Genomic DNA, 15582 nt, shown 5'->3' with positions numbered 1-15582 from the left:
GTTGGAAATATATAGCAAATATAGTTAAACTGACTTTTTTGAGGTTTTGGGTTCGAAAATGCTATAAAAACCAAGAAAAACATTCATTTTCCTGTAGTCTGGTTCCCTGACTCCATATAAGAAGAAACTGAGCAGTTTACATACATTGGGGAATTGTAAGGTCAGGGAACCAGTCTAGCTGGCTCGTACCCGTTCATAGGTTTGTAATCGATTGCAAACAAGTGCGATGGTCAATTGGGGCCAGTATTTGAAAAAAGCCAGTTTTTTCCAACGCTGATCGGCCGATCAGCGTTGGAAATTGATACAAAAATACCACTTTTCTTGAAAATGACAGTAAACCAGGTGCCATGATTTTACAGGATGCTTTACACTGTCATTCACTAATAGTCCAGCAAGGTATTTCAAAATGATTTGGTAGTTTTATTTTTTGATGTTTGCAAATGTTGTATTTTCCCTTTAAGAAATGGCCACCATAAACCCTTGTCGGCACGTCTGCATGTGCATGTACCGTACAAAGTATAGCGAGTGAGCGCTCTAGGTTTTTTTTTAAATAACTCTACTGAACACGAACTGTTACATTGTTACATCTGTACTTGTTACATCCCACTACAAACTAGTGGAAGGTAGTCAACGGTGTTGTAGGAGCATCCAGACCTCACAAAGACTTGAACATGTTCAATTCCATGCCAGTACACTCAGGCGCAGTTCTACGGGGGGGCTGGGGGGGGGGGCTTTAGCCCCCCCAAAATTTTGTCTAGCCCCCCCCCCCAAATACCCCCAAAAAAAATTCCGTAAAAAAAAATAATTGTATTAGCAAAAAGAAGGATTGTGATGTACATACATTGTATGTACATGTACATGCGAACGGTCTCCCCCTAAAGAAATAGTCGTGACAAGGGTGCATATTTGTAGTTAATATAGTGTGAATGATTTTAGGATTTTATTGGCGCTCCTCACCTATTGATTTTCGGAGGCCTAAGTGTCTGGAGAAAATAACAGGTCTACATTTCAGCACGCCTCCCTGAAAAAATTCTGTATCCACCCTGCTAGCCCCCCCAAAATATTGGCTCTAGAACCGCGCCTGAGTACACTACAAAACTGGAAAAAAATGCCTGAAGTCTTGAGCCCTAGGGTAGGTTAGGCCCTGGATTTCAGAAGACATGTTTAAGGTTTCAATGGTTCACAAAATGAGTCAACAATAAATGTCTCGAGTCATTTCAAGTCAGTCTTTTTCAAATCTCCATAAATATGCCGACCCTTAAGTATCAATAATTTAAATAAACTCCACATGAAATTCAACTCAAAAAACAAAAACAACTTTCAATGAGAGAGAAACTACATATGTACATGTGGGGAAAAAAGTGACCTCCGATTTGAAATTGGAAATAAAAAATTTAAAAATATAAGTGTTATATCTAAACAGTTTTTTGTTGTCTAACATGGTCAGTAGACTTGGCCAACCCATCTGTCATAATTTATATCAAGACTGGGCAGTTTAAGAATTATTTAAGTTGCAAAACTAGATTGATTTGATATTTTCCAACCCACCTGCGTTCGTTGACCCGTATCGTGCATGGGCACCCATCTGGATCCACTACGTATTCATCCTGAATGCCGGTCCCAGAGGGCTTACAGCCGTTACGACAGTGAATGTACAACTCTCCAATCTGCTCACTGACTGCTATGTTGTTGACCACTACGGCAAGTTTCATTTCATCCACTGGGCATGTGTCTGCCAAAAAAATGAAAATAAAATACAAGGCTACTAAAACTGGTCCTAGAGCACACACAAATATATTCAATCAAGTCGGAATGGGTATTCACTAAAACCCTTTTCATGCATGTGGCCTACATGTACACAATATTATATTCATGGTTTATTTATTCAATCATACAAAAAAGAGACATTGCAGCCAGAGGCTGAATTGCGCCTCCCCTCACAAGTTCACAAAAAAAATTACAAAACCATAACATGGGCCATATGGGCAATTCCGCGGTACATTTTCGTAATGCGGGTAACCAATTTTGTGCATCTTGTTTATCATACATAACACATTTTTCTGGTTGTCATCTTTGGTGCTTAGGTAGGTCTAGGTCTACTCTATCTACCATGGGGATAACAGTTAATAAACCTTTTCAGTAAGGTACATGTAATTAGAGCCCAAGGAAACTCAAAAGTACATCAAAATGTAACGTGAGTAACCGTGGAATTGCCCACATGTAGCCCATTCATTGGCATTACGGGGTAATCCTTTTTCAAATTTTTGGGCCAATGCTGAGACTCAAACAAGTCTAATTGACAAATGACAGTCAGTAACTGAGTCGGTGAGTCAGTCAGGTGCAAAGCAACCATAGGCAGGCAAAAAAAAAACATTATGGATTGAATGCATAACTATGCATGGCGTCAGCAGTAACAAGTGGGAAACGTTTGTGAAGCAACTCATGTGTGAGGATTCAGTAAGTGGGCTCTAACTGTAACAAGGAACATGGTGTTTGTGCTCTTAGGCAAGACACTTTACTAAAATTGCATATCTCCACCCATGCAGGAGCATAAATGGGTAATATAGACCATATTGCAGTCATGATGGATTAGATTTTTTGCCAGTTGTCAAAAATGTCAGCATTTTCTGATTGGATCAAAAAATAAATGAAATAGATAAAATATGTCCACATTTTCACATTTCCAACAATAATATTATGAGTAAATGGAGCATATTAAAAAAAGAAAAGAAATCCTCAGCTAAAAATGCAAATTCAGTTCAGTTTAATTTGTTTTTTTGACACCAACATTGGCAAAACCTACATGTAGTCTGAGTATCATCCGTTGTTCAACAAAGCCTGCAAGATACGCAACAACCTCTGATGTGAGCTTGCAAATTTTATGCGATCCTGCACACCAGCCAGTCCGAGTCGACTTTAGAAATTTGAGCAGAAATTCAGCCTGAGCTATTGATTGGTCAATTGGCTTCCACGTTTTTGTAATACAACAGGCAGACAGGGTATGGAAGACCCGATAGAAGGCGCTCACTGAATGGTCAGAATCTGGAGGCCAAGACACAGTCTTCTACTCTTCTTTGGCATAATTAATTGCCGAATCTGCGTGCATATCATAGACCCTTGCTATTTGCAAGCAGCTATTCCACAGACTCTAGGCAAACCAGGCTATTCCCAGAATCAGTCAAATGAAATTCAAACGACAAACATTTTCTGGAAACTCGATCAAAATGTTAAAAGTTAATTTGCTCATTTATCCTCATTATATGATTTCTATATAAGAAATATATTTTCCGATATACATTTGATTTTATACAATCAAGTTTCAAAAGCACAATTGCTGAAGTAAGTTTTGTTTGCCATGACAACATGTAAAGAACCCTTACAGCACTGACCCCGCAAACATTTGCTTTCACGGACGGATATATTGAAAAAAAAAAAAAGGTTTACAAACATTTCAACTCCCTGTCCCACCTCCAACCATCCTATCCTTCCTAGGATAGGTAAGCCAGCAATCTTGGCACGACCTGAGTTCCTGCTTAAGACGCACGCTCCGCTGATAACGCCGTGAATAAGAAAGCCGCGCTGGAAAATATTAATTAAACACTTCCTGGATTTGATGGGTTCAGATGCTTGCACGCACGCACACACTCGTCACGTGATTGTACCCTCTTGTTTTTGTTCTCTTTTTTTTTGCGCACGAACCCAGGTTGTACAAATTTGCGAGCTGATAATTTTCACAGCTGGGCAAAGCGTGCATTTTCATTTAGGGTATTCATCGAAAAACCCACAGGAAATGAAAATTTAGCAACGTTTCAGAATATCGGAAGCCATAAATCTGGATTGTTTACATTTTCAAAAGTTGTTTGAGGTGTTCTTCTTTGCAAAGAAGTGAAGTGCAAAAAGTTTAACTCTATTTTCTAGGTTCTAACTTTATAAAATATTTTCCCATTTACTGGAACAAGACCAAAAATTAATTCTATTTTTGGAGTAAATACGGTTGAAGGGATGCATGTCGAAACTAGGTATAACTTGCCAAAGAAGCTTTTTTTTTTATGTGAACAACATATGTGAACAACATACAAGGTTACAACCCGACTACAGCATTGTCCCATTTATAGTTAGGACAATCCCAGCTACAGTTGGGAGGATCTAAGGCCCCCCAAAAAAGTCTCCGGTTTCTGGTATGGAGCTTGCCCAAAAAGTGGTGCGGCGACGCGGCTTCTTTTTTTTTTTACCTGATTTTTGGTGCCCGACTAAACTTAGTGCAAATATATGGGAGTCCAGAGAGGCCACATAAAGCTTATTCTCGACCATAACCCAATCTAAAAACACGTTAAAATTGTGCAGCAGCAGGATTCCAGTCAAACTAGTGAGTTTGGTGGTTTTGAGACATCATCTTTCATTGAAAAAAAAAACTTTTTCACTTTGCCGACGTGCATGGCTACTGCGACGCGCGTGCATACCAGAAACCGGAGACTTTTCTTTTTTGGCTTTAACTACAGTTGGGACTGTCCCAACTATAGTTGGGCCATTGCCATAGTTGGGACATACTGGCGGAACAGGGACATCAAGCCAAAATAAATTTCATTCTACCTCAGTAGGATTCCACGAATTCTCCATAATTACTGCGAAACCATACATGGATTTAGGAGATTTTGAGCGGTGACGGTTGAAATTAAAACAATAAAGCAACAACTTAAAAAAATATAATAAATAAATGACGATGAAATTGCTATCAGACATTTGTCAGACTGAGGCAACAGTCGTATTGAACAGACAATGTATGTAAATGTACTTTGTTACATGTATTTAACCCTTAATTGTTGTGAGTCTGTAGATTAGGCCTATACCATGTTACTCTTTCCCTGTTACAACCTTCTCTTGTTTGTACACTAATTAATTTATGACTAACGTCTTGACTAAGCTAGCGTCATACTTACCATATTGCCTGGACGTCACACAATACCGACAGTAGGTGTGCTGTGGGATAAGAAAGGGATCAAGATTAGATTATCTGGAGTTTTATAAAAAGTAACTGACATCATTTTTATTTGTGGTCAACCTTGAGTGGATCGTCCTTTAAGTCGATGACAGGAAGTCCCGATTTCATGGGATAAACATGAGCCGTTAGAATCAGGTGGCTGTAGGATATATCATGAAGCAGTTATTGGTGGGGACAATCTGAACGTGATGACATGATGAACAAGCCACAACAAAATGCGTACACATTTTCACTTTGAATCTAATAATTCCTGTAAATTGTATCGTTGAGGAGACATTTTTTGGTCATAAGTTATGTACTTGGCAAACAAGGTAGATTAAAGAGGCATTTCAATGTCTCCCTAATGTCACAATTCCATGATTGCATGTGGTCCAAAACGTAAATGTACCAACATTTTTGGGGTTAGGATATGGGAGAATGCGGTTTAGGGGTCATAAAAATTTGAACATTTGTGTGCACAACCCTATGGGAATTTCCCCCTAAGGTACCATTCCCAGAAATTTAAATCATTCCTATAATTAATGTCATACTTTTAATCATGTACAATTGTAAACTTTACAAATAGTTTTGTTTACCTGTTTGTTTGTTTGTTTGTTTGAATTTTGTGTAGAGCATGTACATGTGTGTTGTACACGTATGTAAGGACAGACACGAGACCCCTGACTAAACTACACGTTCCTTTAAACTCTACAGATACACTTTGTTCCAACATATAGCCAAGGGCGTGTCCCTATTCACCAGAATCCTACAAGAGTACAGGAGACTGGCTATAATTGCTGTCAACCCACAACACGTAGTTGGCGTCGCTGGGCACATCTCCAGTGACTCCTACCCAAAATGCTGCTTCCTGTACATTCCGGGCATCCGAGCTATGATATGTCTGGCTTCGCCATCTACATGTGCTGCGAGGCATATCACATACACCTTTCATGTATACCCAAGAGTGCATACAATAGGTCTCCTTGCGCGCCTGTATGTGGCTTGATGATAGATTTCTGTATTTTCCATGTTTCTTTACTTCCAGGTGTTGAGAGCTAACTTATTCAGACTTGTTAGTTTCATCTATTTTTCCTTTAGACAGATCACATTGTACCCTTGGGCTAATCTGTCACATTCTAAATTGCTTACATGTACTTTACTTCCCTGTAGAAACTTTTGATAGATTTTAAGATGTGTGTGCCGTGTTCTTTATCCAAATATCTAGAAAGCTTTTAATTCAGCCATTTTTGGTATGCACGATCCTTTACAAGCTATCCTGCCATATCCAAAAACAACTTACTTACCACATGTACATGTACATGTATATAAACCTTAATCATGTACAACAATGTATGTTTGACCTATTCATAAGATGACATTTGCGTTAGGGTTATGCAAATTCAAACTGGATTTGCCTATGACCGATGTATTTTTATAAACACCGTGTTGCCTGAATGCTTGCAAGACAAATTCACAAACTACCCAATACTGAATTTATATTTGACCTACATACACAATAAATGTAAAAGTCTATATCATGGTTCCAGCACTTTTTATTGAAACAGAATTCCCCGATAATTCCCCGACAAATTTGCAAAATCCAATGAGATATACTGGTATTTTCACTTTAACAAGCTCACTGGGAAGTCAAGAGGCGGTTGCAGCAAAGCAGCTAATACTGAAATTAATATTAGCCAGTCAATCAGTGATTACAAAAGGCACATACCGGTCCACCAAACTGGCAAAACATTTCCTTCAAGGTCATTGTCAAATTCCCTGAGTTTCCCCTGATTTTTGACACTTTCTCCAAATCCCTGAGTGTTCCCCGACTGGAAAAAACTGAAAACTTGTTTTCAAGGTTCCCCTGTTTTCCAGAGTGGATAGAAAGCCTGCTATATTTTTCACAAATTTGGGATGCTGAATTTTGAAAACACGAGGTTTGAAATGATGATTTTTGATAGGAAACCCCTTGATGATCCCGTTGGCTTTTTTAGTGCATACATTGACCAAATTGTTCAACCCTTAAGTTTTTAATAAACTTGTCAAGGCACATCGTGAGACTTACACCGCACTGTGTGATGACTGGATCCTTGAAGACATTCTTGCAGAGAAGACAGAAGAGTTTGCGGTTGGGCGGCTCGGTAAACACCAACACCTCAGGCTGTCGAGGAATGAAACACCAAAAAGAGAAAAATCATTACTTTCATGAAAGAATACGCAATCACAAAAAGCTCCAACGTTCAAAAGAGTGTCAAAAGAAAGGTCTTGTAGGCCAAAGCATCAAACTTGACAGGACATTTCTCAGAACTCCCCTTCTCAAAGCAAGTAGAGTACTGAAATGAATACATCACACGCACAAAATGTGCATAAAAGACATTAGCACGCGATTCAGCCCGTGAACCAGCACGCGCACGTACTCCATTCGTTTGCACTAAACTTTCTGGTTCTAAATGACGTCACACTTCTCAGTATTTACAAGCCCATGAAGCTTCAGTTTGCCATTTCAGCATGCCATGAAATGAAAGCTGACACCCACATTTTATAGTCCATCCAAATACTCAATTTTTTCAACAACAACAACAAAATTAAACATTCAAAATTCCTGTGGAAATTTGAGGATATCTGATGCTATCAAGCTAAATGAGTCGTTTGTCGGGAATTTTTATTTGGAGATACAGGCCAAAATAAGATCATTTCATCACAGCACTTCATGACATCTCTTGGTGTTCCAACTTCCATCATTTTTTAACTAAAGATGGTACCAGCATGCGGTTATTGCAGCAGTAATGCTGAGATTGTGCTCTTTTCAAATCTGTAAAAAAATAAAAATTGACCAGGGTCGACAAAGACTCATGTAGCTTGATCGCATCACATATAATGAATTGAAGGGATTGTGTTTCATCTACCTTATATAATGAGTTTTGCCCTAACAAGGACACGAGAGAACGAATGACAGAGGCTGTTATAAAAGTTTTTGACTCAATATATTTCCAGTCCCAAGTGCCAGAAACTCTAAATCAATCAACAGTGGAACGTTTTTACAGCTTAGTAGTTTCCTTGTAACCTTAAGTTTTTCCCCTTCTAAAGTAACAAGAGAAGCTTGATCATTTACATAACACACTTGAGAGTGATTTGCACTTTTTACTTCTTCCCCCTTTCGTTACGCTGCATTGCCAAAGAGATCAAAATATGTCACAACAAATTAAGTTGCCGCACTTCCTCTCCCAAAAGAGCGATATAATTAACCGCTTTTTTTATTTGGTTCGTCTTCTTTTTGAGAAACAACGTTGGGGAGAGTTTTTAGGAGGAAGACCGGTGGCGACAGTGCGGCAGTGATTCGGACTATTCTGAGATCTCTAGGGGAATGGGGAGAGTCTGGAGTCCCAGAAGTATCGTTTTTCCATGACATGATGGTCTTCTTTGTCAGAGTTGCTGAAATCTGCCAAACGGACATTATCACTTTTTAAAATTATTATAAGTTGAAGTTTTGATCCTAGCAGATTTATTAATTTATATTCTTGTCATTTTTCATGTTTTTCTTTTCTTTTCAACTCTAATCAGCATCTTTGTAAAAAAGAACTGATCAGGATTCTTTTTGCGAGTGCTTTTCAGCAGATTTTGGAATATTGACTTTTGTCTTGATTGTGCACAAGCATGTTATGTAGTATTGGCATCTACAATGGTGGAAGCGTGGTTTGCCAAAATCCTATAAACCTATTAAATATCATCACGATGATAGCATCATGGTGTAAAAATCGAAACCACATGGAGAGTGCGCTTGGGAAAACTTGACAACTCCAGTAATCCCAGAAATAGATCAAAATTAACCCATCAGCTCATTTTCAATGAATCGCAGCTGACTTGCGGTTCCGCCATTTCTAAATGAGGCAACCTTACTATGTTTGTTCCTTTAAAACTCAACGGAGCTGAAACTCCAAACATATGGTTTCACTTAGAAGGGGCTTTGTAGCAAAGGCCTGAAGACTTAATAATCTTGTTCGCTGGGTTAAATGGTGTCCTATCGTGTGAGACGTAGGATAGGAGAAAAACGGCCACAGCTGCTCACACTTTTAGCTAAAACCGCAATGTGGACATCAGGCATAAAAAGGGGTGTACTTTTTAAATTGATTTTCCCAATTAAATCAGGCTTACGCAAACCCACTAATTGAGCGACTTCCACCAAGGAATGCCGGCACTCTAAACAACTTAGAAAGTACATTTCTAGGAGACAGATACAAGTGTCTCAACGTGTCAATTCCAAACAAAGTTACATGGAGAGTTTAGCAATACGCTAGTGAATTGAATTTTGACGATGACACGAAAAATGCCTAGTCATGTTGACTTCCAATATTTCATTCATCTTGGGTGTTTTCCCTACATGTCATAACCCAGCTCCCACTGGAGTAATGTAAGGTTCTCTGGGGTAAAGCTACAAGGTGATTTTAATAACATAAATTAGATAAAAAGCGCTTTCTGCAGGGTTGTGGGTGGGACAATCAAAACATTTCATGGAAGTTGTAGCGGTGTGCATTTACGAGTAGTACAGGAACCGGGTCCCCTATTGGAAAAAAAATACGGGTACCCGGTAAGCCAAAAAATCAAATCTGTGAAGTTGCTGTTCAGATTGTTCATAAAGGTCTGCACGATAATACTACCACATCGGTGCTGCAATACGGCTAGATAGAGTGTATACAGTGAGCTCTTTAGCTACCGTTATGTGGTGAAAACTGCAACTTTCGCAAGCATCATAAAACGTGAAATTGGTTCTGGTCTTCCATGTATCCTGTTTGTCATTCTGAAATTTCCCCACTGACATTCGAAACATTTCTTTTTCATTGACTGAGAAATCAGTCTTCGTCTTCGATAGCGATAGGGAATTACTGCCCAAAAGGCAACCTATACATGTATGGATCCATACATGCAAATTTCAGTCCGCTGTTTGTGTTAGTTGCAACATTAATAAAGCCTACAGTTTGTAAAACAGCAAGACCTACATTGCATAAAGTTTTTAAACAAGGCACTTGTCCACTTGCCCTTTGGATATTGTACTTTTTCAGTTTTTATTTTCATAAAGCGGTATTTGCTTTAGATCCTGTACTGCTATCACTGAGGTTTGAAATCCTTCCGTTTCAGGGTGCACCCATGGCCTTAGCAGTGGAAGTCCAGGGGGTAAAGATTGAAGTTTTAAGTCCCTGTGCTGAGCTTGCCGGAACCCTACCAATTTCCTCCCAAGGGAAAAGCAATTTAGCTCCCTTGGGACATGCCAAGGTCACAGTGGTTCTTGCACGCTACTTGCTCTCAGCTGCTTTTGACGATACATTTTCTGTTTTTTTATTTGGGTATCACACTCAAACCTGACTTTAAAAAACATCTGAGAGGTGTGTATGTAAACAATTCTGTAATTTCGTAAATTATGGCCTTCCTGTCGTGGTTTCAGAAATTAGGCAGGCCCACCTTAAAATAGAGCACCTCAGACTAGATGTTGCCATGTTTATTGAATGTTTTTCTCAAGGAAACTGTACCAGTGAGGTGTGATGTAATCCAGTGTGGTTGACCGGCCTCCAATGTCAAACAGTTGTACATTTCTCATAATGGGGCTCAAGGCACTGATCATCGAACACACTACATGTACTTCCATTTGAATTGCACCGTGCTCCACTTGAATTTGTTTGTTTATGAGATTTTATATTTTTTTGTTTCACCTTCTCAAGAAAATTTCATGAAGTGTGCACTCCCTCTATTATTTTCAGAGGTGGCAATTTTTTTAAGAGAATAAATCAAAAGCTAAAGGAAGAAGCAATGATATAATAGTCCCCTACTAATAGCATTTGCCTGTTACTACATAACATGTTACAATATTGAAGAGTAATTTTCAAAGTTGAACAAAGAAAGTGACTGGAGTGGGGTTTGAACCTGTGACCTCCGGATAACCGTTCCAGTGCTCTACCAACTGAGCTATCCCCCCTTTGTTGGGAGTCCCCAATTCGTCAATGTCTTTGTTCAAGGGTTTATGTCTTCTGACTAGTGCCCCTTGAACAAACACATTGACGAATTAGGGACCCTCAACAACGGCAATCAGAGGTCGCAGGTTCAAACCCCACTCCAATCAATTTTTTGTTCAAGTTTGAAAATTATAATAACAAACCTAGTCAGTTTCCCTCTGTACTTTATTTGAAGTCATTAAAGAGTGTTTAAATGCCTCAGTCTAAAGAATCAGTTTGTTATTCTAAGATCAGACCCAAACGTTTTATGAATCAAGTTGGTGCAGTCAAGACAGTATGTATGTTATCCTTGCTGTCCAATTCTGGTGCTGGGTTCCAATCTTGCCCTGCATGCCCTGGCTGATATGTGGATTTGGCTTTCAGTCCTAATCCAATTCCCTGGCTTTTCCTCAGAAACCTTACATTTCCTTGCTTTTTGTCTTATCTGATGCTGGGGTTTCTTTTTGGCTTCTGAGCTACAGTGCGCTCTTTTAAAAGTACCCTTAACTCAAGATCAGAAGACTTAAAAAAAAATAATAATAATTTTCAGAAGGTGAACTCTGACAGGTGTGTACAGGTGTGTACAGGTGTGTACAGGTGTACAGGGTAAGTGTGTTATGCAGTAAGCTAAGGGACACTAGCCATTCCGTCAGGTAATTAAATAACAAAGCTCGTCGGAACACTGTCGCCATTTGTTACAATGTGCAGGCCTGCTGGGCCCAAGGTGTTAATGAATACAAATGAGCGGACACCATCAGGACAGGATTCCTGATGTCTTTCTTGATTGAGTTCCAAGGTTTATTACGGTCCCTTGGTACATGCACATGTGCTGGATGACGAAAACAACAGTGAATGTATGCCACAAAGCGTGACAAAGGGTAAAAGACAGAGTAGACAATTTTGGGTGTTAGATCTACATGTAAGCCAGGTTTTTATGTTATATACTGCAAGTTGATGGAGACTTGGCAGTACACATGGTACAGCTTGGAAAAAGTTTTGCAGATACCGGTACGTACACATGTTTATGTACCGTACACCACAGAATAAGTTTGGGTGAGGTCCATTTAGTGGTTGGTTGTGACGTAACTTCCCTTTTTGAAAACTTTCCTCATGAGCCGTAATATAGAAAGCAAATATGATTGACCGAAGGCAGTGCGATCGACCGACATGGCATGATCAATAGATAATGCAGTGTGCTCCACCGATAGTGCAGCGCCGTCGCACCACAGTGCAAATCTGCCGATCATGCCTAACAGTTACTTGCAAGTCCCCCCCTCCCCACTAAAAAGTCAAACTGTGAAGGTGAATCGAACAAACATGCTAGTGTTCTGACCAAAGCGATACGCGTCAACCTTCAAGACAGAGAGATTTGACTGACAATGACATCTGGTCTCCCTTCGTGTCTTTCCTTAAAAAATCCATCACACTTCACATTCAATCTATCATTCCACCAAGACATTTACTCCCCGTGAGGCTGAACCTCGCGCGCTGCTAAATAAGACATCATGCTCACATGCTGGCCAGCGTTTTAAGAGCGAGGCCAGCCCAGGACACACCCAGTTGATTTGTCAGACTTTAGAAAGGTCACCCCAGCCCCGGAGCCCCATGGTATACCCTACCAGTTCCTATGGAGTGTTGGTAAACCTAGTCTGAATTCCAGACCATAATTTAATTTTGTTCCCAATACCAAGAGTACAGGGCACTCTTTTGAGGTTATAAACCATCCATGGCCATTTCCCAAAACTTTGCTCTACACGGGTGTCGAAAAAATACAGACCTGCATATTATAAGTTTGAATCAAGACAGTGCCAACGCGTGTGGCAAGTTTCAACGAATTCAGAGCACATTTCAACCCTAAACTCTCCATTGTCCTTCAAAATCCACCAGCTACACAAGTACATGTCACTTGACGTCTCCTGAAGGTATCAATATGAAAGTTCCATCGGATTCCTGCACAATGCTGGGTTTTGTGATAATTCAGGAAGGCAACAAGCCAAGGGGTTTAACATGTACATGAAGAGTTAGGGATGCTAATACTGCTGGCTGCATCAGCCTGCAGTAGGCAACTGTTATGTCATGTGTTAGCAAAAGCCTGTTTGCACTTCATGTTAACTTGTCTTCTAAATTCACACTTGTTGGTTGCGTGTGGGTTTGGATTAGTAGTGGTGTACAAAAATGTAGTCAGGTCAATCACAAGTCCTCACACGTCCTACAAAGTCCTCACAAGTCAAACACAAGTCACCAAGACTCAAGTCACAGCTGTGGGTATGGATTAGCAGTGGTGAACAAAAACGTAGTCAGGTCAATCACAAGTCCTCACACGTCCTACAAAGTCCTCACAAGTCAAACACAAGTCACCAAGACTCAAGTCACAGCTGTGGGTATGGATTAGCAGTGGTGTACAAAAATGTTGTCGGGTCCATCACAAGTCCTCACACGTCCTACAAAGTCTTCACAAGTCAAACACAAGTCACCAAGACTCAAGTCACACCTGTGACAAAGGCACTCCTTTGTTACTGTTCATCCCCTGTTACTTGTGAAGTGATTTGACATGTTCTTGTGACTGGACTTGTGATGGACTTGACTACATTCCAAAACTGTGGATTAGTTTGCAGAATGCCAGATTCCAAATTATTGGTTAAGACAAAAGAAGCTCATGAACTAGCTTGTTCCGAAAAATTTGGGGGAAAAAGGACAGAGTAGGTACTGGACCTTATGATGATACACGTACATTGATGAATTAGGTTTTGGTTTAATGTTTACAAGCAATTTTTAAAATTTAGATGCTACCATAGTATATCATGATGTGCCAAACTCTTGGCTTAATACTTGTGCAGCTGTAAAAAATCAAGAGACTAATTGAGGTGAACATACCGGTATAGGCCTAAACAATCAGACTGAAGTAAATTTTTATTTTTATATTCAAATCAATTTCTGTTTTCTCCTTCAGGCTTCAGCCTTGCTAAGGCACCTGCACCTCCAAGCAGGAGGCCATGGTTTGAATCTCTCCTGAGTAAGCCTGTGAATTTTGGGCTTTATTTTCATCAGCTCTCACAACAAACTGTTTGTAAAGACTGTATACCAGTACATGTAACAGTGGTAAGAAATGACCTTTGTTTTTCAAACTTTACATCAAATCCAACCCTCCCCTCCCCCCCCCCAAAAAAACCCTCCACCCTCTATCCATCAAGTCAATCCAGGATTCGAACCCAGGACAGATTGCAGAGTGGTCCTACCTCACTACTGTCCGAGCTGTCTACACTCTTGGACCTGTTGAGATCACTGTAGCGATGCTTGGTGGTTAGTTTAGGGCGTGGCTGCAGATGGATGGGGTGAGTATGGTGGCAGGGCAGGCAGAGAGGCAGTGAAAGAAGCCAAATCAATGAGAATGAGATTGCCATGTGATGAAGCAATGAGCAAAAATATCGCTGAAGTCAAGGTACCCGACTGACATTATGATGCAAGCATTAGTGTCTGGTTCCTAAGCTTCTCTACTTATTTGGAAGTACATATATAATGCTGTTAAGGCTATCAAGAAGGCCATTTCCGAATGACTTGGCTATGGCTGGAAATTACACACGCACCTATGGAAGTGGCTGCAGCCACTTCCCATAGCCCTGTGTGTTATTTCCAGCCATAGCCAAGTCATTCGTACACAGCCATAGCATGATCATTGGCTTGTGAGCCCTGTCCAATTCCTTGGCTATGGCTGGCAATGACATATGCACCAATGGAAGTGGCTGCAGCCACTTCCCATAGTCCTGTGTGTTATTTCCAGTTATAGCGAAGTCATTCGGACACAGCCATAGCATGATTATTGGCTTGTAAGCCCTGTCCGAATTCCTTGGCTATGGCTGGCAATGACACATGCACCTATGGAAGCGGCTGCTCAGCCACTCCTCATAGACTCGTGTGTTACTCCCTGTCATAGCCAAGTTATGGGACAGGGTCTAAGACATGATTCTTGGCTTGTATAGTAGAAAACAAGGTGGTGAGCATTAGTGTCTAGCTCCTAAGCTTCCATATCAGGTTTCAAGCATTAAGCCGTTAAGGCTATCAGACTATTATTTGCATGGAAACAGAGGTATGGTTATTGGCTTTTATGGCATAAAAAGAAAAACAGTTGCATGTGCTTTAAAAATATGTTATTGTTATGAAAAGAAAGCTGGCAGTCACAATCTCCAAGTTTTGATTTTGCTTGTTAGATTGCAGCACATATTTGCTATAGGTTTGATTGTAATGTATAACTTCCACACAGAAATTTGCCACTAATGCGTAAATTGTAAATTATATCCGACAGAACTAAGAGAAATTTTGTCAAAGAGATAATCGACACGATGTATCTTTTGGACATTTCAAGGTTGGAACAATGTCTTTGTAGATTACGTATATAAGCAGCGAGTACTGATCATTAGTCCTCATATAAATAAGGATTTTCTTTATTCCTTTAAAGTTCCTTTTTCCTTTTATTAGTTTTCCCCTTTTTCTTTAATGGTATCCGCAAAAGATTTAGACGGCTTTGAGGCAGGAAATGCAGGCCTTACATGAATAAGACCTGCTGGTGACTGTTCGGATTTAGAGGATTTGAGATTGCGATGATCAACGGGATGCCAGCGGAAATGG

The 15582-nt window shown here is 40.0% G+C and overlaps 1 protein-coding gene across 3 annotated transcripts in view; it reads right to left on the bottom strand.

The window, feature by feature from the left end:
- Positions 1–15582, bottom strand: part of LOC119737097 (E3 ubiquitin-protein ligase TRAF7-like) — a 103788-nt gene that overhangs the window by 59959 nt on the left and 28247 nt on the right. For 2 of the 3 annotated variants that reach the window (XM_038211190.1, XM_038211188.1), the window contains 4 exons: positions 14196–14276; positions 7044–7139; positions 4938–4977; positions 1549–1732 (listed from right to left, as the gene is read on the bottom strand). In XM_038211190.1, coding sequence (XP_038067118.1) covers positions 1549–1732; positions 4938–4977; positions 7044–7139; positions 14196–14276 — 401 coding nt within the window. The remainder of the gene's footprint in view (positions 1–1548; positions 1733–4937; positions 4978–7043; positions 7140–14195; positions 14277–15582) is intronic. The other variant, XM_038211189.1, reaches the window with a different exon arrangement.

The sequence above is a fragment of the Patiria miniata genome, unplaced genomic scaffold (genome assembly GCF_015706575.1).
Source record: "Patiria miniata isolate m_02_andy unplaced genomic scaffold, ASM1570657v1 HiC_scaffold_3, whole genome shotgun sequence".
Taxonomy (NCBI): domain Eukaryota; kingdom Metazoa; phylum Echinodermata; class Asteroidea; order Valvatida; family Asterinidae; genus Patiria; species Patiria miniata.
Note: the sequence above shows the minus strand (reverse complement) of the source record. Positions and strands in the feature narration are given on the sequence as shown.